The sequence below is a fragment of the Rhinatrema bivittatum genome, chromosome 9 (assembly GCF_901001135.1).
Source record: "Rhinatrema bivittatum chromosome 9, aRhiBiv1.1, whole genome shotgun sequence".
In the NCBI taxonomy this organism is placed as follows: domain Eukaryota; kingdom Metazoa; phylum Chordata; class Amphibia; order Gymnophiona; family Rhinatrematidae; genus Rhinatrema; species Rhinatrema bivittatum.
In genome coordinates, this window is record NC_042623.1 from 9,810,341 (window position 1) to 9,831,625 (window position 21,285).

General features: G+C 50.5%; 1 protein-coding gene across 8 annotated transcripts in view; it reads left to right on the top strand.

The window, feature by feature from the left end:
• Nucleotides 1-21,285, top strand: part of FRMD4A (FERM domain containing 4A) — a 461,080-nt gene that overhangs the window by 382,774 nt on the left and 57,021 nt on the right. For all 8 annotated transcript variants that reach the window (XM_029617199.1, XM_029617198.1, XM_029617203.1 and 5 more), the window contains 2 exons: nt 2,228-2,366; nt 16,054-16,195. In XM_029617199.1, coding sequence (XP_029473059.1) covers nt 2,228-2,366; nt 16,054-16,195 — 281 coding nt within the window. The remainder of the gene's footprint in view (nt 1-2,227; nt 2,367-16,053; nt 16,196-21,285) is intronic.

The following is a 21,285-nucleotide window of genomic DNA, read 5'->3' on the forward strand; positions in this document are numbered from 1 at the left end:
AGATTCTAATTTTTATCCACGCTCTCTTTGATTGTTTTACTTTGAATTTTCCCTCCCGATGCAGCCTTTAGGCAAAACAGACCGTATCAGGGGATTGCTTGCTACATGTTTCATTAAATAGCAAATATGCAAGCAGTAATGAAAGCTTCCTGTGTTTCTAAAGAAGTCTTTGAGAAGTCATTTTAGGACAAATCTAAGCAGTATCTGCCATACACTTAGTTGACTTTTGTGTATCTCTTTTTTTTGTTTGCTGCTGATCATTTTTTATGCCATGTTTTTGTTTGGATTATTAGAGTTTTAGATTTTATTTGATGTGCATTGTGTTTTGTAATTGGTTAATTGCCTGTTGTCCACCACCTTGAGCAGTATTTAACTGGAAGGGTTTTTTTATAAATCAGTAGATCAAATCAAATGTGTTGTATTTTATTCCATTTATTAAGTGCTTTTCTTGGTATAACACGGCGATTCACAACATTTATTTTAGTTATTTAAAAATACTTATATTCTGCAACTTCCGAATTTTAAAATGTGTCCAGGGCGGATTACTCCTGGGGGAATTCTGCGCACAAAAACTTAGAATTCTGCAAACTTTATATTGGTCAAAATAACACAATTTACATGACAGTCTTTAAGTCATTACATTTTAAATTAATACAGAAAAACATTATTACTTAAAGATGCAGAATTTCCCTAGAAATTCACTGTAAGAGTGCCCCTTCCACTCGCTTTCCCTACTCCCCTGGCCACTTTGCCCTCTCAGGCCCCAACTCCTCCACCTGCCAGTATCTCTCCCCTCCACCTCTAGGCTCAACCACTTCCAGTCCCAGAGTTTGACCCGTTCTCAGTACTGCCCCTCACACAGCCTCCCTCTATCCCTTCCTCACACACATGCTCCCACTTTCTAATACACATACACATCCCCTCATACAGGCTCCTTCGCTCTCGCGCACACACATCCGCTCATACAGGCTCTCTCACGTGCACGCACAACCCTTCACACAGGCTAGCACCCTCACACACACACTCCTTCACAATCTCCTCATATAGGCTTCCCTCTCTCTGAAACCCACACTCAAGCATCCCCCCCCCCCCGCTCTCTTACCTCCCATGCTCTCTCTCACACCCTCCTGTTCTCTCACCCTCCCCTCGCTCACATACACATTCTGTCTCATTTGCATCCCCCCCTCTCACCCTTCCCTCTCGCACACACATTCCCTCACCTGCATGCCATGAATGGAGCGCGTCCCGCTTGTGGCGCGGACATGCTCCGTTCGCAGCGAAGAGGAAGACCCGGGTGCGCCGTTTGCGGCACATGGGGGCCTTCCATCTTCGCCGTGAAAGGAGCACGTCCCGCAGCACACGCAGGAATATCTCCGTTCACGGCATGCCGGGGTCTTTGCTATTTCTGCGCAGAATTTGGCAGTTCTGCGCAAGGGGGGAATTCTGTGCAAATTCTGCGCTCCACAGTAGCGCAGAATTCCCCAAGGACTAATAAGTACATTCATAATACATAATTATCAACAAATATGTGACAAATAACACCCATATCTTGCATAAACATTACAAAAATTAATACCATATGCTTCTTGAAAAAGATGCGTTTTTCAAGAAGTATATTAAAACAAGGTAATCATGCACAATTAAATCAACTTACATAAAAGCACAAATAAACACAATGCAGTTACATCAATCCATCATTGTAATATTGTATAAAAATCACAAATAAAAGAGAGAATGAGCAGCATTCCCTAGATTAACTGTACCTCTGTTCCAATCTGTTCTCCCAATCAATGCCCGGATAAGTTTGTGCATTCCTAGAACTTAAGACCCGCTGAAAGATCCAGGTCTTGATGGCTTTCCTAAACCATCGCTAATTGTATAGTGCCCATGTTTATTCTGGTGCTACAGCACAAGAAGCTTTTTTTCTAGTTCCTCTTCACCTAGTGAACGTAGAAGTGATGATCTGAGCACGCGAGAAGGGGAATGCATCTTAAGTTAGCTCACTGCCATGGGAAGGCCGTGGACCTGAAACTCCCTCTCTAAGGGTTCCCAAAGAGCAGATAGGAGAGGAGTGGGCAGTGACTGAGAGTGAATCGGTTTTAGCTTCCCTTTCCCGATGCCGCGATCTGCAGGAAGAACCAGGTGTTCCTTTCTCGGCATTGCAGGCCCCGTTTCCTCCTCCTGTGTACAGTCCTAGGAAATCACGGCTCATTCTTTCTGCTTGCAGGGCGTCTGTGACCAGGAGGACGTTTGGCCACAGTGCCATTGCTGTGCACACATGGTACGCCTGTCCAGCACTAATCAAGTCCATCTGGGCTATGGCCATTAGCCAACATCAGTTCTACCTGGACAGAAAGCAGAGTAAGGTAAGAATCCTGGGTGGAAACCGTCCTCTTCTCCAAGGCCATGTGCTTAAAGGAAAGGAGCTTGCAGTAATTAGCCGGGTTCCTGGAGACGGCGTTTGGTGGTCTTCAGAATCCCAGGCTAAGCCCTGAGGACCACAAGACGCCGTCTCTGGCTGAACCGCCTTGATGTCCAGGCAGTCTCAACCACCAAGAATGGGCTTTATCTAAAGAGCCTTCCTGCATTGCTCTTGTGTTTGCTGGGAAGAGAGCGACTTTCTCATCAAGAACCCGCTTGCTGGAAATAACTTTAGTCAGGATTAATTAAAACAGAGCTGAGCCCTAACAGCAGTCAGGGAGTTATCATTTCATCACTGGGTGTGCTTTATCCAGAAAAATCCTTATTGTCTTTTAAGTGACGATAAATCAACTGTGCATGTAATGCAGACTGTAAGCCCACGAGAGTACAGCTGGGATGTCCCGACTGCACGATCTGTTCATTCTTAAATAAGCAAGTAGATAAAGCATGTTCTGCCCGGATCCGTCCAGACTCCTGGGTTCATTCTCCCTGCCAGCAGATGGAGACACAGAAAAAGCTTCTTGAGAGTTCTCCAGCAAAAATCACACGCACGAATTTGATGAGAAAAATAAGTCCTAACGTTTTTTTTGGGTATGCGCATGACCTTATATTATAGAGTAGCCTGGTGGATAGAGGAGCGGACTGTGAACCAGGAAAGCTCAGGATTCAACCCCCTGTTATGGTTATTGGTGTTTGGGTGGATCCTTGGACACTGTAGCAGCTGACCACGCCCACGGGGGGCAGTCCCTTGAGGGACCACAGTGTCAGGCTAAACTCCGGACAGACAAACACAGATTGAATCTTGTATTAAACAGTTTATGGAACCACCAGAGGTGGCAGTAGTGAGTAGTAGTAGTAGTAGTAGTAGAGCCCGGCTGGGCGCGTCTCTCACAGAACACGCTGGAACAGCGGATCCTCTGTAGGCAGTGCTGTACTGGAAAGAGACTGAGAGTTCTGAGCACACAATAGAATTAGCATTCAGAGCCCCAAGACAGGGAGAGCAGGCCCTTGAGGAGCGAGTACCTGATCCCTTAGAGCAGAGAGACTCAGTAGCGCTGTACTCATTAGCAGTAGCAGAGATTCACTAGACGAGAGGTCTGGCACCGGAGCAGAGGGCAGGGCCTCAGAGGAGCGAGTACCTGATCCCTTAGAGCAGAGAGACTCGGTAGTGTTGTACTCATTAGCAGTAGCAGAGATTCACTAGACGAGAGGTCTGGCACCGGAGCAGAGGGCAGGCCCTCGAGGAGCGAGTACCTGATCCCTTAGAGCAGGGAGACTTGGTAGCGTTGTACTCATTAGCAGTAGCAGAGATTCACTAGACGAGAGGTCTGGCACCGGAGCAGAGGGCAGGGCCTCAGAGGAGCGAGTACCTGATCCCTTAGAGCAGAGAGACTCGGTAGTGTTGTACTCATTAGCAGTAGCAGAGATTCACTAGACGAGAGGTCTGGCACCGGAGCAGAGGGCAGGGCCTCAGAGGAGCGAGTACCTGATCCCTTAGAGCAGAGAGACTCGGTAGCGTTGTACTCATTAGCAGTAGCAGAGATTCACTAGACGAGAGGTCTGGCACCGCAGCAGAGGGCAGGGCCTCAGAGGAGCGAGTACCTGATCCCTTAGAGCAGAGAGACTCGGTAGTGTTGTACTCACTAGCAGTAGCAGAGATTCACTAGACGAGAGGTCTGGCACCGGAGCAGAGGGCAGGGCCTCAGAGGAGCGAGTACCTGATCCCTTAGAGCAGAGAGACTCGGTAGTGTTGTACTCACTAGCAGTAGCAGAGATTCACTAGACGAGAAGCCTGGCACCGGAGCAGAGGGCAGGCCCTCGAGGAGCGAGTACCTGATCCCTTAGAGCAGAGAGACTCGGTAGTGTTGTACTCACTAGCAGTAGCAGAGATTCACTAGACGAGAGGTCTGGCACCGGAGCAGAGGGCAGGGCCTCAGAGGAGTGAGTACCTGATCCCTTAGAGCAGAGAGACTCGGTAGTGTTGTACTCATTAGCAGTAGCAGAGATTCACTAGACGAGAGGTCTGGCACCGGAGCAGAGGGCAGGGCCTCAGAGGAGTGAGTACCTGATCCCTTAGAGCAGAGAGACTCAGTAGCGCTGTACTCATTAGCAGTAGCAGAGATTCACTAGACGAGAGGTCTGGCACCGGAGCAGAGGGCAGGGCCTCAGAGGAGTGAGTACCTGATCCCTTAGAGCAGAGAGACTCGGTAGTGTTGTACTCATTAGCAGTAGCAGAGATTCACTAGACGAGAGGTCTGGCACCGGAGCAGAGGGCAGGGCCTCAGAGGAGCGAGTACCTGATCCCTTAGAGCAGAGAGACTCGGTAGTGTTGTACTCACTAGCAGTAGCAGAGATTCACTAGACGAGAGGTCTGGCACCGGAGCAGAGGGCAGGCCCTCGAGGAGCGAGTACCTGATCCCTTAGAGCAGAGAGACTCGGTAGTGTTGTACTCATTAGCAGTAGCAGAGATTCACTAGACGAGAGGTCTGGCACCGGAGCAGAGGGCAGGGCCTCAGAGGAGCGAGTACCTGATCCCTTAGAGCAGAGAGACTCGGTAGTGTTGTACTCACTAGCAGTAGCAGAGATTCACTAGACGAGAGGCCTGGCACCGGAGCAGAGGGCAGGCCCTCGAGGAGCGAGTACCTGATCCCTTAGAGCAGAGAGACTCGGTAGTGTTGTACTCACTAGCAGTAGCAGAGATTCACTAGACGAGAGGTCTGGCACCGGAGCAGAGGGCAGGGCCTCAGAGGAGTGAGTACCTGATCCCTTAGAGCAGAGAGACTCGGTAGTGTTGTACTCATTAGCAGTAGCAGAGATTCACTAGACGAGAGGTCTGGCACCGGAGCAGAGGGCAGGGCCTCAGAGGAGCGAGTACCTGATCCCTTAGAGCAGAGAGACTCGGTAGTGTTGTACTCATTAGCAGTAGCAGAGATTCACTAGACGTGAGGTCTGGCACCGGAGCAGAGGGCAGGGCCTCAGAGGAGCGAGTACCTGATCCCTTAGAGCAGAGAGACTCGGTAGTGTTGTACTCATTAGCAGTAGCAGAGATTCACTAGACGAGAGGTCTGGCACCGGAGCAGAGGGCAGGGCCTCAGAGGAGCGAGTACCTGATCCCTTAGAGCAGAGAGACTCGGTAGTGTTGTACTCATTAGCAGTAGCAGAGATTCACTAGACGTGAGGTCTGGCACCGGAGCAGAGGGCAGGGCCTCAGAGGAGCGAGTACCTGATCCCTTAGAGCAGAGAGACTCGGTAGTGTTGTACTCATTAGCAGTAGCAGAGATTCACTAGACGAGAGGTCTGGCACCGCAGCAGAGGGCAGGGCCTCAGAGGAGCGAGTACCTGATCCCTTAGAGCAGAGAGACTCGGTAGTGTTGTACTCACTAGCAGTAGCAGAGATTCACTAGACGAGAGGCCTGGCACCGGAGCAGAGGGCAGGGCCTCAGAGGAGCGAGTACCTGATCCCTTAGAGCAGAGAGACTCGGTAGTGTTGTACTCATTAGCAGCAGCAGAGATTCACTAGACGAGAGGCCTGGCACCGGAGCAGAGGGCAGGGCCCTCAGAGGAGCGAGTACCTGATCCCTTAGAGCAGAGAGACTCGGTAGTGTTGTACTCACTAGCAGTAGCAGAGATTCACTAGACGAGAGGTCTGGCACCGGAGCAGAGGGCAGGGCCTCAGAGGAGCGAGTACCTGATCCCTTAGAGCAGAGAGACTCGGTAGTGTTGTACTCATTAGCAGTAGCAGAGATTCACTAGACGAGAGGTCCTGGCACCGGAGCAGAGGGCAGGCCCTCAGAGGAGCGAGTACCTGATCCCTTAGAGCAGAGAGACTCGGTAGTGTTGTACTCATTAGCAGTAGCAGAGATTCACTAGACGAGAGGTCTGGCACCGGAGCAGAGGGCAGGGCCTCAGAGGAGCGAGTACCTGATCCCTTAGAGCAGAGAGACTCGGTAGTGTTGTACTCATTAGCAGTAGCAGAGATTCACTAGACGAGAGGTCTGGCACCGGAGCAGAGGGCAGGGCCTCAGAGGAGTGAGTACCTGATCCCTTAGAGCAGAGAGACTCAGTAGCGCTTGTACTCATTAGCAGTAGCAGAGATTCACTAGACGAGAGGTCTGGCACCGGAGCAAGCAGACGCCGCCGCGGCCGTCAGTCCAAGGTGAGCGGGAGGAGCCGCGAGTAGAGAGAGGTAGGCGGGGCGAAGCCGTTGAAGACCGGACGCAACACTCCCACCGCTGCTCCTTGTGACCTTGGGCAAGGCACTTTACCCTCCATTGCCTCAGGTACAAACTTAGACTGTGTGCCCTCCGGGAACAGGGAAATACCCGCAGTACCTGAATGTAATCCTCCGGGAAGCGCCTGAAAGAGTGGAAGGTATTCAGCAAGAGACGAAATCTCGCTGGATATCCAGGACGGGCGTAACTTTTTTTTCCCCTGGATAAATATCGTCTAAAGACAGAAGTTAAATTCTCTTCCCTTGGTTGGGAGGTAATGAGCCTGTTCACGTCCGGGCTCTCCTTTGTTAATAGGCTATCTGTGTAGGTTGGGGGTTATGCGTAGGTCGTGTTAATCTTCCCTGTGTTTTTTAGGAAGAAGTTTCTCTCTGGAAATTGGCCGAGCTGTTTGGGAGAGTGGGATGGGTTGCTTTCAGTCACGACATTCACTTATATCTGTTGCATTGCCGCTGATCTATCCCCAGCTCTGCTCCCGGAGAGCCACAGACGGGCCTGGCTTTTAGGTTATCCACAGTGAATATGCCGGACATCGATTTTGCTACAATGGGGGCAGTGCCTGCAAATCTGCCTCATGCATTCATCGTGGATATCCCGAAAACCAGGCTTGGTTTGTAGCTTTTGAGGACCGGAGTTGGCCACCTCTGCCCAACTGAGGGTCTGAGTTGGGCGGCATGGTAGAGTGTTATTTTGTTGTTTTATCAGTTGTATATGGAATTGTTTTGATTTATATTATATCATATTTTTTTAATTGGTTTTTTTTATTTTTATGACTTGCATTATAAGCAACTTTGGGTGATTCTTGTTAATTGAAAAGGCAGGATAATGAGCACTAAATAAATTATAGAAATGGACAGCATTATCTGAGATTGCTGACCGCATTGTGTTGTGCCATATTTGGACTTCACAGCTACGCTGTGCATGAAACTCAAAGTGCCAGCGCAGGGTTGCTCAGCCATCCGGCATTTCCAGCTCGGCTGACGATGAACTTCAGCAGCATTAAGCACACAGATTGGTTAAGAGAGTGCGTGCAAAGTCAGCCCCCTGAGACCCTGGAGCTTTTCACAGCACCAGGAAGAATTTGTCAGCTTGCCTCCGCTATCCGAGTCGCCTCTTCATCAGTGCCCGCACGCCGGTAATCACTTAGGCCCGTGACAGCGCAAAACAAGGTGCCCGGTTCGTGGCAGAGCTTTGTCAGCAGGATTGCACCGTGGCACTGCTGAGTGACGCCACCCGAGTGCAGGAGACCACGGGACCCAGGACCCGAATCGGTAAGGCTGTGCTCCCAGCTGGGGCCCAAGCCAGGCGCAAAGAAACGTCCAACCTGCTCCAGGTCATTTCAGTTTCTAAGGGACAAATTCCACAGCCACTCAGAAGGACAAATAATCTGTGCGCAGAAATGTTGTCTGAAGGTGGCCTTCCCTCCATGTGACTGAAAGGGCACGCAGTCTGCTTTTGAGCTGCTTTTGGAAGGCTTCTTCCTGGGAGAGGAAAGAAATAGTGTGCATGGTTGCATTTTTTTGTGCATTGTTTGTTTTCCTATGGGTGGAAATTTCAGAGCGAAAGCGAATGTGTGTTCTCACTTTGAAAACTGGTGCAAAGTCTTCTCCCCAGTGTGGACCATTTCAGAATTGCCCCTAAAGTATTTAACGGTGTAGAAATAAGATTATAAGCCAGTTGTAGGAGAAACCTTGTGTACTGGACTGATGCATTTTTCTGTTCACTTAGTCCACTATAAAGGTAAACCTTGCAGCGTGTTGGGTCACTATTATTCCTTTCAAATGCATTATCACGTTTATGCTTACAGATAACAAGAGGATCCACCTGTATGTGGATCAAAAAGAAAAATCCTATCAGAATCCCCCGAGACCCACTAACGTGTCCTGCAAATCCTGTGTGGCTAGGACAGGAATTAGAGAGACACACAGATGTGGAGATCTCATAAACCTTTTATTCTTCTGAAAGCTACCTAAAAATAAAGGTATCAGTGACAGATCCTGTTCTTGTAAAATATTAAAAATAAAGTATGCATAGAAAAAAAACCCATATGGCCCGCCTAGGGCCCATCCACACACCTGCTCAGCCCTAGAATCCCTATCACTCCCTCCGAGATCCGCTGGGCTTGTCCCAAGCTGTCCTGAATTCAGATACCGTCGTCGTCTCCACTACGAGGCCGTTCCATGCATCCACCGCCCTCTCTGTAAAGAAATATTTCCTAAGATTACTCCTGAGTCTACCCCCTTTCACCTTCATCTCATGACCCTTGTTCTACAGCCTCCTTTCCATTGAAAGAGGCTCAGCTCCTGTGCAGGGAAACCTCTGAGATATTTGAATGTCTCTATCCTATCTCCCCTATCCCGCCTTTCCTCCAGGGTCTGTATGTTTAGATCTTTAATTCTATCCCCCTATGCTTTAGCTCGAAGACCACGGACCATTTTAGTAGCCTCCCTCTGGCCCGATTCCATCCTGTTTATTTCCTTCTTAACTTTCTCTGTTTAGCAAGGAATGCAGCAGGTCACCTCTCCTGTTTTAAAAGAGCAAACAAGCCAGTCCATTCAGCATTGTTTCAAGGAGAAGAGAATCCCGTCCAGCGTTCAGACAGGAAGCCAGGGACAATGGTTTGAAAGGCTGTGTCACTGTGCCCAGTAAGGTCGAGGAAGGATGCCCACCCTGCATAGGCTTTATCTCACTAATCTGGTACGGCCAGCGTGTGCCAGACTGCAAGAATTTAAGACGTTTTTCCGGTCGCCAGCCACAGTAATATCTCACAGCTCGTGACAGGAAGTGAATTGATGTCCACCGGACACAGCAGCAAGGTAAACTTGCCCGGGTGAATTCTAGCAGGGGCAGGGCGTGTTTGACGTGAAGCCTGAACTTCCTGAATACAGGGACCTGTCCCGCTACGTGTGCTTGAAGCTCCCCTTCCAGTCGCGCTCTTTCTGGCCACGTTCTGGGTCTCCGAGCTGGGGTGAGAGATGCTTTGCCAGAGTCGGGTTTATGCGCCGAGCGTCCTGGTGAGTTGGGTGCAGCAAGATGACGCTGACATTCTCCGCTCAATTTTATGACGTATAAGGGGGTAATTTTGAAAAGTAGTTTCATGTGTAAAACGCATTTTGAAAATCACCCGGGGGTTGTGCACCGTGAAAGTACAGGCAGGACCAATTTTGCATGTACTTGAAAGAAGCATTCCCAGGGGTGGAGCTGCAGCACGGAGACCTTTTGCGGGCATATTTTTTTTAAAGTACCCCTGTAAATGTAGTCGTACGCTTTTATGCCTATTACCAAGCAGGAGCAAATGTGCACGTGTGCCGCGCTTCTTCTGTAGGTGGACTTCAGTCCTTTGCGGGCTGTTACACAATTACCCTTCCTGATCCAAAATCAGCTTTACAATTACCTCTGAACTCCCACCTCGAGTACAATATTAAAATGACCGGAGGGTGGACATGGAAGAACGATTCCACGAATATCATCTCTTTCAGCCTTTTCTATCCTTGTGAGGGCTTCCCTTTGCGTAATGAGCGTGACTTGCAAGTATCTTAGTATCTCTCCGTTACCTAACCCTCTGGTCCCGAGTCCATCTGGCTACGCGCTAGGAAAGCAGGTTCCAGCTGACACAGGCCTGCTTCCCACTCTCTCTCAAAATGTAGCGCTCGCTCGGGTAAGTGGCACGTGAGACAGAAGAAGCACCGTGAGGGCATGCGTTGATTGCCCGCCACCGATGTAAAACATGCAGGGAAGCCAAGCTGATGAGTATCTGGGAGCCTGCTACTCGTCTTGGAGTGCTAATCCCCAGCTGAATTATGGATTGTGATTACCATTTTAAGAGGAACCTGCCCCTTCACTCAGTATCTCAAATCCAAGGGAGCAATCCCCGGTAATGCCATGAATTTTAGAAACATTTATCAAGAATCATGACGGTCCTAGACAGGACAGCGTCGGCACTCGGTGCCTGATATCTCTGGATCATCGTGGGTCAGCGCTGCTCTGAACCAATGGCGAAACGGCCAACACAACCTTTTCTTGTATTTGCCCTGCCCAACACGAGACCAGGACTTGGAGATGTGTTGACTTTATAGTCTGGCCCTTGGGCTCTTTCACCCAGTCCAGGAAACCGGGACCCTCTTAAGTGCTTTTTCTGAGTACCGTGGCAGGAGGGATGGTGGTGACCTTTTATTTCCTATCTTAGGTAGCCTAGAGAGAGGCCACTAAAAAGTCTGCACCAAAAGTCCGATGAGCTTAGACTAAAGGCCCAAGGAGAGGGTGCTGGATGCCCTTCCAGAGGAAGTGGTGAAGAAGAAGAAAACAGTCAGCAAATTCAAAGGGGCATGGGATAAACACAGCAGATCCCTAAAGGATAGAGGGTGCATGGGGGTAACCTGCACGGAGCGGCAGTCGCTACCCATAGCGGAAGGCATGGGGGTAACCTGCATGGAGTGGCAGTTACTACCCTTAAAGGAAGACATGGGGTATCCTGCAGGGAGCGGCAGTTACTACCCTTAACAGAAACATGGGGGTAACCTGCATGGAGTGGCAGTTACTACCCTTAACAGAAACATGGGGGTAACCTGCACGGAGCGGCAGTTACTACCCTTAACAGAAACATGGGGGGTAACCTGCACGGAGCGGCAGTTACTACCCTTAACAGAAACATGGGGGTAACCTGCACGGAGCGGCAGTTACTACCCTTAACAGAAACATGGGGGTAACCTGCACGGAGCGGCAGTTACTACCCTTAACAGAAACATGGGGGTAACCTGCACGGAGCAGCAGTTACTACCCTTAACAGAAACATGGGGGTAACCTGCACGGAGCGGCAGTTACTACCCTGAACAGAAACATGGGGGTAACCTGCACGGAGCGGCAGTTACTACCCTGAACAGAAACATGGGGGTAATCTGCACGGAGCGGCAGTTACTGCCCTGAACAGAAACATGGGGGTAACCTGCACGGAGCGGCAGTTACTGCCCTTAACAGAAACATGGGGGTATCCTGCACGGAGCGGCAGTTACTGCCCTTAACAGAAACATGGGGGTATCCTGCACGGAGCGGCAGTTACTGCCCTTAACAGAAACATGGGGGTAACCTGCATGGAGCGGCAGTTACTGCCCTTAACAGAAACATGGGGGTAACCTGCACGGAGCGGCAGTTACTGCCCTTAACAGAAACATGGGGGTAACCTGCACGGAGCGGCAGTTACTACCCTTAACAGAAATATGGGGGTAACCTGCATGGAGCGGCAGTTACTACCCTTAACAGAAACATGGGGGTATCCTGCACGGAGCGGCAGTCACTACCCTGAGCGGAAGGCATGGGGATAGCCTGCACGGAGCGGCAGTCGCTACGCTTAGCGGAAGGCTTGGGGGTAGCCTGCAGGATTGGTAGATATTACCATAAGAAGCTTGCTGGGCAGACTGGATGGGCCATCTGGGCCTTTTCTGCCGTCATTTCTATGTTACTATGTAAACCTTGAACAAGGGGTCCTGATGAGAGGTTCTAGACTCGGAAACAAATCGGGGAAATAATATTTCTCATGGTGATTGATGAAGCGAACGCCATTTCAAGAAGGCACAAGTGAAACAGGGGACCTTCAGCTGCAAGAAACGTGAAACGGGTAGCAGAATCCTGACCTGGTGACCCCACAAGCCATGGGGGGTAGTCAGGTTGGTGCAGACCAACAGAAATTAGTTTGGATCTACAACCACTCCTTCATGTTCTGGGGAGAGGATTTAGGATTCGCACCAAAAGGAGTGAACGTGGCAGGAGATGGGATGGGTCGAAACCATCTGTTTTGTGCAAGGTAGAAGTGCACCCCCCTCTGCACCTCATCTCGTTTCGCCTCAGAGGCAAGGACGTCGGGCTCACGGTAAGAATTAGGAAAAACTTGGATAGCAACTTTTTACTGTGACTAATGAGGCAACCAAAAGTCCTAAGTTAGGAATGTCCTTCTGGGGATAATTTTCAGTTGCATTTGCCATGCGAGCTCTCCTTGTTCTTACAGCATAATATATACGCAGACCCTCTGCTGAGTACTCGTTGTTGTATATACTCATAACATATACGCAGACCCTCTGCTGAGTACTCGTTGTTGTATATACTCATAACATATACGCAGACCCTCTGCTGAGTACTCGTTGTTGTATATACTCATAACATATACGCAGACCCTCTGCTGAGTACTCGTTGTTGTATATACTCATAACATATACGCAGACCCTCTGCTGAGTACTCGTTGTTGTATATACGCAGACCCTCTGCTGAGTACTCGTTGTTGTATATACGCAGACCCTCTGCTGAGTACTCGTTGTTGTATATACTCATAACATATACGCCGAACCTCTGCTGAGTACTCGTTGTTGTATATACTCATAACATATACGCAGACCCTCTGCTGAGTACTCGTTGTTGTATATACTCATAACATATACGCAGACCCTCTGCTGAGTACTCGTTGTTGTATATACTCATAACATATACGCAGACCCTCTGCTGAGTACTCGTTGTTGTATATACTCATAACATATACGCCGAACCTCTGCTGAGTACTCGTTGTTGTATATACTCATAACATATACGCCGAACCTCTGCTGAGTACTCGTTGTTGTATATACTCATAACATATACGCAGACCCTCTGCTGAGTACTCGTTGTTGTATATACTCATAACATATACGCCGAACCTCTGCTGAGTACTCGTTGTTGTATATACTCATAACATATACGCCGAACCTCTGCTGAGTACTCGTTGTTGTATATACTCATAACATATACGCCGAACCTCTGCTGAGTACTCGTTGTTGTATATATACTCATAACATATACGCCGACCCTCTGCTGAGTACTCGTTGTTGTATATATACTCATAACATATACGCCGAACCTCTGCTGAGTACTCGTTGTTGTATATATACTCATAACATATACGCCGAACCTCTGCTGAGTACTCGTTGTTGTATATATACTCATAACATATACGCCGAACCTCTGCTGAGTACTCGTTGTTGTATATATACTCATAACATATACGCCGAACCTCTGCTGAGTACTCGTTGTTGTATATATACTCATAACATATACGCCGAACCTCTGCTGAGTACTCGTTGTTGTATATACTCATAACATATACGCCGAACCTCTGCTGAGTACTCGTTGTTGTATATACTCATAACATATACGCAGACCCTCTGCTGAGTACTCGTTGTTGTATATACTCATAACATATACGCAGAAACTCTGCTGAGTACTCGTTGTTGTATATACGCAGAACCTCTGCTGAGTACTCGTTGTGGATATTTTAGAGCCCTGCCCTAATTCAGCACTTCACCTTGATGCCTTCGAGGTCCCTTCCATCCCTGATTCTGAGCTATTTGGCAGTACAGTTCCAGGCTTGGGGTCAGAAGTACAAGTAGCAGATGAGATTAAGAGATGGTCTCGCTACAAAAATAGGAGGGAGGAGGACAGAACGCCCGAAAATTGTGGGTTCGGCAGCACGAGAGAGTGACTGGTCAAGAGCTGATGGGATTAGCTTTATTGGTTCCCAGCAGTCAGCGGAGGAGATGATGGGTCAGGCCTGTTCGGGTACCAGTAGGGTCAATTAGGCGTTACTTGATTTGAGAGTTTTTAACTTCCTACTCGAGGTTTTTTTTGTTTTGTAATTTATTTCGGCAGTAGTTAATTTTTGGGAGTAAATGACTTAGTTAGTCTGTACTCCTAAATTCGTGTGGCGTATGAACGAATGAGAGGGCGGAGCAGAGAAGCCCTTTCAGAAGTGGCGGAGTAAGTGTCGTCAGCTACTCCTGCACAGCAGACTTTTAGCCCTCTGCAGGCTGTGACCGTCCACTAGAAACCAATGCAAAGAAGTATCCAGAGGTGACGGGGCAGGTGAGCTCGTCCAGAACACCGTCTCCGGATAATTCTTCCGCAGGCGTTAGCCCTGAAAATGCTTGTCAGCGTTGTTTAAAAACCATTTGCCCAGACCCCCTGAGAAAGCAGATGAGCAGCTGGGGCTGAATCTGGGAAGAACGAGCGATGCTTTCCGCGGTGCAGGGCAGGTAACCCTGCTCCTGCCAGAGTATTGTATTTATCCTTTATTTGTATATCCATGCGGCTGAAAGCCTGTTTTATTAATAGGGGTCAGGTGACCTGGCTTCTGCAGTCTTGATTCGGTGAAATTCAGAGAAGTACAAATAATTGCACATGGGGAAGGAGCCCCATATCCCACCCTCCCCTTCCCCTCACACAAGCCTGAGAGCAAAATCTCTCGGGATGTTCCGGTGTCGTCGTCCCCCCGGTGCAGGCGGAGGCTGCCACTTCTGGGGATGGGCATTGCGGGGCTTTGGCGCTTCTCTCGGGAGTTCAGCAGGACCTGGGCCAACGCTGCTGGCATTTTTGTGGGAAGTTGCTAAATCCCAGCTTGCACAGGAGAGCTTAGGTCTTTCTCTCTTGCTGTGGTCGGCCTCTCCCTAAAGCTCAGAGCAGTGTACAGCATAAGTAACCAACAAAATGTACAAATAACACACAACGTGCCTTTACCTGGGGAGGACTGGGCAGTTCCACGCGTACTTTTGAATAATTTGAAGCAGGTGTGTAACTTGGGAGCAGCTCCCGGGTAAATGTGTGCAGGGAGTTAGTTATTCTGGGCAATTTTCAAAGCTTAGTCTGCGGGTAGAAAGTACCACGGGCTTTGCACCAATGCAGGAATTGCAAAACGACTCCCTAAACGCATCAACTCCCACATGTATAAACTAGCATGGCGCGCGGGTTTTCATGCAAAGTACAACGAGAGCCAGAGCGAGCCATGCCCTCGCCAGAGAACCCTTGCACGCTTATTTTTGCTAGTGCACTCGCTGTGTTGGTGCTTCTGCCTGCTTGTGTGGTGCCACTGTGCACCTGGGGGAGATGAGCGCGCCAGAGCGAGCCATGCCCTCGCCAGAGAACCCTTGCACGCTTATTTTTGCTAGTGCACTCGCTGTGTTGGTGCTTCTGCCTGCTTGTGTGGTGCCACTGCGCGTCTGGGGGAGATAAGCGCGCCAGAGCGAGCCATGCCCTCGCCAGAGAACCCTTGCACGCTTATTTTTGCTAGTGCACTTGCTGTGTTGGTGCTTCTGCCTGCTTGTGTGGTGCCACTGTGCACCTGGGGGAGATGAGCGCGCCAGAGCGAGCCGTGCCCTCGCCCGAGAACCCTTGCACACTTATTTTTGCTAGTGCACTTGCTGCGTTGGTGCTTCTGCCTGCTTGTGTGGTGCCACTGCGCGTCTGGGGGAGGAGATAAGCGCACAACCCGAACAGTCGAGTGAATGCTGGGTTCGGTCGCTTTTGGGAGTAGCCCTCTGTGTTCATTCATGGCCAAGGGGGGGGATTGAGAAATCTGAAATGTAAAACCGAAATCTTTTTTCCTGCTCCCCAGTCTAAAATCCATGCAGCGAGAAGCCTGAGTGACATTGCCATTGACCTGACTGAAACTGGAACATTAAAGACCTCGAAGCTGGCCAACATGGGAAGCAAAGGGAAAATTATCAGCGGCAGCAGCGGCAGCCTCTTGTCTTCGGGTAAGTGTGAGACTGACATTGCTGGAAAGGCCTCGCGCACTGCTGACACGATACTTCCCCCCCCCCCCCCCCCCCCCCCCCCCCCTGTCCACGCTCGCCCTCCCGCAGGAAACTCCTCTCCGCGGCTCCCCACGTCGGGGTTACTGTTCCTGCCGTCGTGGCGGGCTCTTCGCCTTCCGTTAAGCAGCACAAATGACCGGCGAGCTGCAGGGGAACGGCATTAAATGGAGCCAGGAACAGGCTCCTCACAGACGGGGCTCAGAGAGGTGTGGGACAGGCCCTTAAGCGGAAGGGGAAGTGTCTAATACACATGCATCTAATCTAAGGAGCTAAGAGATTCTGCCTTGACATCATCACTGAATCCTACTAAAAGAACTATATACGCACTTGGTCACAGACTTTCTTACATATTATATGGACTGCAAGGCGTACAATTTATACCTGATTTTTGTTTCTTTCTATGTTTTGTGGGAATGACTTTATGCAGAATTTAGGTTTTTTCATTTTCTGTCAGCACTTAGGTGTTCAAGTTAATAATATTATTTGAAGTGATGCTGTTTTTATTAGTTTGTATGTTCCAAGTAAGTGTGTGTTTGTGCAAAGGCTGCCGTACACATCCTTCACACACTCCCGAGAGAGAGCAAGGCTTGTAGGACTGGGGGCTTAGCAGATCAACAAGACTCTTGGTATAACTGCCCAGTCAGGGGCGAGATGGGTGAAAACCAACACAGACTGCCCCTTCCACCTGGAGAGGACCCCTCAGTCCCTTTGGCACGGGAGGGGCTCGGCCGGGGGTCACTCTTCTGCTTGCACGCTTCTAGTAGAGCGTTTTGCTGTGCTGGGTTGTGCAGATATTTTTTCAGCCGTCCTCGCACGCTCTCCCCGCTGCGGCCCGGTGTGCGGCAGTGCCGGAGCCCAGCCGAGGAGGCTGCCGAGGGAGGAAGTGGCCCAGCCTTACAGGACACACACACACCGTGTGCAGAGGGGGAACCACGGGGGCGGCTGCCGGGCTGGGTAATGGGGTGCAGGCCCGTTGTGGTATTGTAGCTCCGGTTCTGGCTGAGCTGAAAGCCCCGAGGAGCATAAGGAAAGGGGGGGGGGGGGTAGACATGGCCCCCGACGAGAGAGTCCTGAGCAGCGCTCGTTCTTCCCTGGGCCAGATCTGGGCCCCTGCTTCCTGACCTCCCTGCAGACCCGTCAGAGGGGGAAGGATCCTGCAATTTTTGGCCAGCGGCCCAGCCTCGGGAGGGACAGTTGTCATTTTTAAGCAGAAACGTAAAGCTCTTTCTGCACAGCCCCGACAGGGCAGCTCACGTGTTTTTTAATGGGATTTTATGACGTTTCCCTTATTCCCATCACATGGGGCCCAGAATAACATTTGAAAGTCGGCCAACTAACTTGAGCGGAGCCCAAGAGAAGGTTAGAAAGTCACTAAAAATCCTTTCCTGGCCTGCTGGAGAGAGAAGATTGACTGTTTCCTGTACTCACCGGGCCATGGCACGGCACCAGAAGAACTGAACGCGTGACTGTTGCCAATAGCCAGAGGCTGCTTTTGTTTATTTAAATATAAAAGTGTGAAGCTGGGGGAGGGGGACCGTGCCCTGGGACCTGTAATTTCAGTCGCACTGAGTTTTTTTTAAGCGCTGGGCGGGCGTGTGATGTCCGCGCCCGGTCTCTCTGATTTGCGTCTGGTCGGCTCTGCCGGGGGCAGGAATCTCTCCATTGAGATCTTTCGTAGGAAGCGGCGCGTTACGGAGACGGCAGGCACAGCGGGGCCTGCTCGCAGCACAGAGCGAGGGGTGACGGTGGGGGGGGGCGGGGAGGAGCGCAGGTTTTACTGCAGGAAGCTGCGCGTCTCTCCAAGGCTTCTCGCCTAGCTCTGAGCACGAGAGCCCTGAGGTAACCCAGCGGGCCCCCGGAAATTAATGCACAGTCCTCGGAAACAATTATATACACGCGTATGCGCACTTTTACAGGATAAATGTCTGTTTCTTTCTTATTTCCTTTGGACTGTTAGTGATGCAGGGTGTTTGAGCTCTTGGGGAGGCAGAGGCGCGGGCTGGAGATTAAGGTGAGGCAGCTCTTGGGGCAGTATCTGGAGATTAAGGGGTTTGTAGGCAGCATGGGGCAGTATCTGGAGATTAAGGGGTTTGTAGGCAGCTCTCGGGGCAGTATCTGGAGATTAAGGGGTTTGTAGGCAGCTCTCGGGGCAGTATCTGGAGATTAAGGGGGTTTGTAGGCAGCATGGGGCAGTATCTGGAGATTAAGGGGTTTGTAGGCAGCATGGGGCAGTATCTGGAGATTAAGGGGGTTTGTAGGCAGCATGGGGCAGTACCTGGAGATTAAGGGGTTTGTAGGCAGCATGGGGCAGTACCTGGAGATTAAGGGGGTTTGTAGGCAGCATGGGGCAGTACCTGGAGATTAAGGGGTTTGTAGGCAGCATGGGGCAGTATCTGGAGATTAAGGGGTTTGTAGGCAGCTCTCGGGGCAGTATCTGGAGATTAAGGGGGTTTGTAGGCAGCTCTCGGGGCAGGATCTGGAGATTAAGGGGTTTGTAGGTAGCTCTCGGGGCAGGATCTGGAGATTAAGGGGTTAGTAGGTAGCTCTCGGGGCAGTACCTGGAGATTAAGGGGGTATGTAGGCAGCATGGGGCAGTACCTGGAGATTAAGGGGGTTTGTAGGCAGCATGGGGCAGTACCTGGAGATTAAGGGGGTTTGTAGGCAGCATGGGGCAGTATCTGGAGATTAAGGGGTTTGTAGGCAGCTCTCGGGGCAGTACCTGGAGATTAAGGGGTTTGTAGGCAGCATGGGGCAGTATCTGGAGATTAAGGGGTTTGTGGGCAGCTCTCGGGGCAGTACCTGGATTAAGGGGGTTTGTAGGCAGCATGGGGCAGTACCTGGAGATTAAGGGGGTTTGTAGGCAGCATGGGGCAGTATCTGGAGATTAAGGGGTTTGTAGGCAGCTCTCGGGGCAGTACCTGGAGATTAAGGGGGTTTGTAGGCAGCATGGGGCAGTACCTGGAGATTAAGGGGGTTTGTAGGCAGCATGGGGCAGTACCTGGAGATTAAGGGGGTTTGTAGGCAGCATGGGGCAGTATCTGGAGATTAAGGGGTTTGTAGGCAGCTCTCGGGGCAGTACCTGGAGATTAAGGGGTTTGTAGGCAGCATGGGGCAGTATCTGGAGATTAAGGGGTTTGTAGGCAGCATGGGGCAGTATCTGGAGATTAAGGGGTTTGTGGGCAGCTCTCGGGGCAGTACCTGGAGATTAAGGGGTTTGTGGGCAGCTCTCGGGGCAGTACCTGGAGATTAAGGGGTTTGTAGGCAGCATGGGGCAGTATCTGGAGATTAAGGGGTTTGTAGGCAGCTCTTGGGGCAGTATCTGGAGATTAAGGGGTTTGTAGGCAGCATGGGGCAGTATCTGGAGATTAAGGGGTTTGTAGGCAGCATGGGGCAGTATCTGGAGATTAAGGGGTTTGTAGGTAGCTCTCTGGGCAGGATCTGGAGATTAAGGGGGTTTGTAGGCAGCATGGGGCAGTATCTGGAGATTAAGGGGGTTTGTAGGCAGCATGGGGCAGTATCTGGAGATTAAGGGGTTTGTAGGCAGCTCTCGGGGCAGGATCTGGAGATTAAGGGGGTTTGTAGGCAGCATGGGGCAGGATCTGGAGATTAAGGGGGTTTGTAGGCAGCATGGGGCAGGATCTGGAGATTAAGGGGGTTTGTAGGCAGCATGGGGCAGTATCTGGAGATTAAGGGGGTTTGTAGGCAGCATGGGGCAGTATCTGGAGATTAAGGGGGTTTGTAGGCAGCATGGGGCAGTATCTGGAGATTAAGGGGGTTTGTAGGCAGCATGGGGCAGTATCTGGAGATTAAGGGGGTTTGTAGGCAGCATGGGGCAGTATCTGGAGATTAAGGGGGTTTGTAGGCAGCATGGGGCAGTATCTGGAGATTAAGGGGGTTTGTAGGCAGCATGGGGCAGTATCTGGAGATTAAGGGGGTTTGTAGGCAGCATGGGGCAGTATCTGGAGATTAAGGGGGTTTGTAGGTAGCTCTCGGGGCAGTATCTGGAGATTAAGGGGGTTTGTAGGTAGCTCTTGGGGCAGTACCTGGAGATTAAGGGGTTTGTAGGCAGCATGGGGCAGTACCTGGAGATTAAGGGGTTTGTAGGCAGCATGGGGCAGTACCTGGAGATTAAGGGGTACGTAGGTAGCTCTCGGGGCAGTATCTGGAGATTAAGGGGGTTTGTAGGTAGCTCTCGGGGCAGTACCTGGAGATTAAGGGGTTTGTAGGCAGCTCTCGGGGCAGGATCTGGAGATTAAGGGGTCTGTAGGCAGCATGGGGCAGTATCTGGAGATTAAGGGGTCTGTAGGCAGCATGGGGCAGCTCCTGGGGCAGTATCTGGAGATTAAGGGGTTTGTAGGCAGCTCTCGGGGCAGTACCTGGAGATTAAGGGGTTTGTAGGCAGCATGGGGCAGCTCCTGGGGCAGTACCTGGAGATTAAGGGGTTTGTAGCCAGCATGGGGCAGTTCTTGGGGCAGTATCTGGAGATTAAGGGGTTTGTAGCTGCATGGGGCAGTTCTTGGGGCAGTATCTGGAGATTAAGGGGTCTGTAGGCAGCTCTCGGGGCAGTACCTGGGAAGACCTTTGCTTGAATCTGTCTCTATCTCGTGGGGAGCAGAGAACAAGAAACCCCTTAACATCAGTCGGTGGCTTGGCAGAGTCTGCCCCCAGTGATCAGGTTTACAGCGTCGGCACATCAAACCACAAAGAGATCGTAGCTTCCAAACAATCGTTCACGTTTCCAAGCTCCTTTTTAACAAGAATCATCCCAGATCTGGTTTGAGCCGTTTTTATTCCGTGCACGTCCATAAGTCAAACTGGCCGCCTATACAGTCCCGGACGCTTTAACGTTTTGGCTCAGCACTCTGTGGTATCTTTTATATAAAATCCAGCCAAGAGTCCTCAAAATCCAGGCCATAAAAGCTGTGAGCTTTTAAAATAAAATAAAAAAAAAAAAAATTTCCATGAAACGTGGCGCCTCAGACAAAAATACCCCATAAAAATCTCAGGCAGAAACTTGGTTAAAAGCAGAA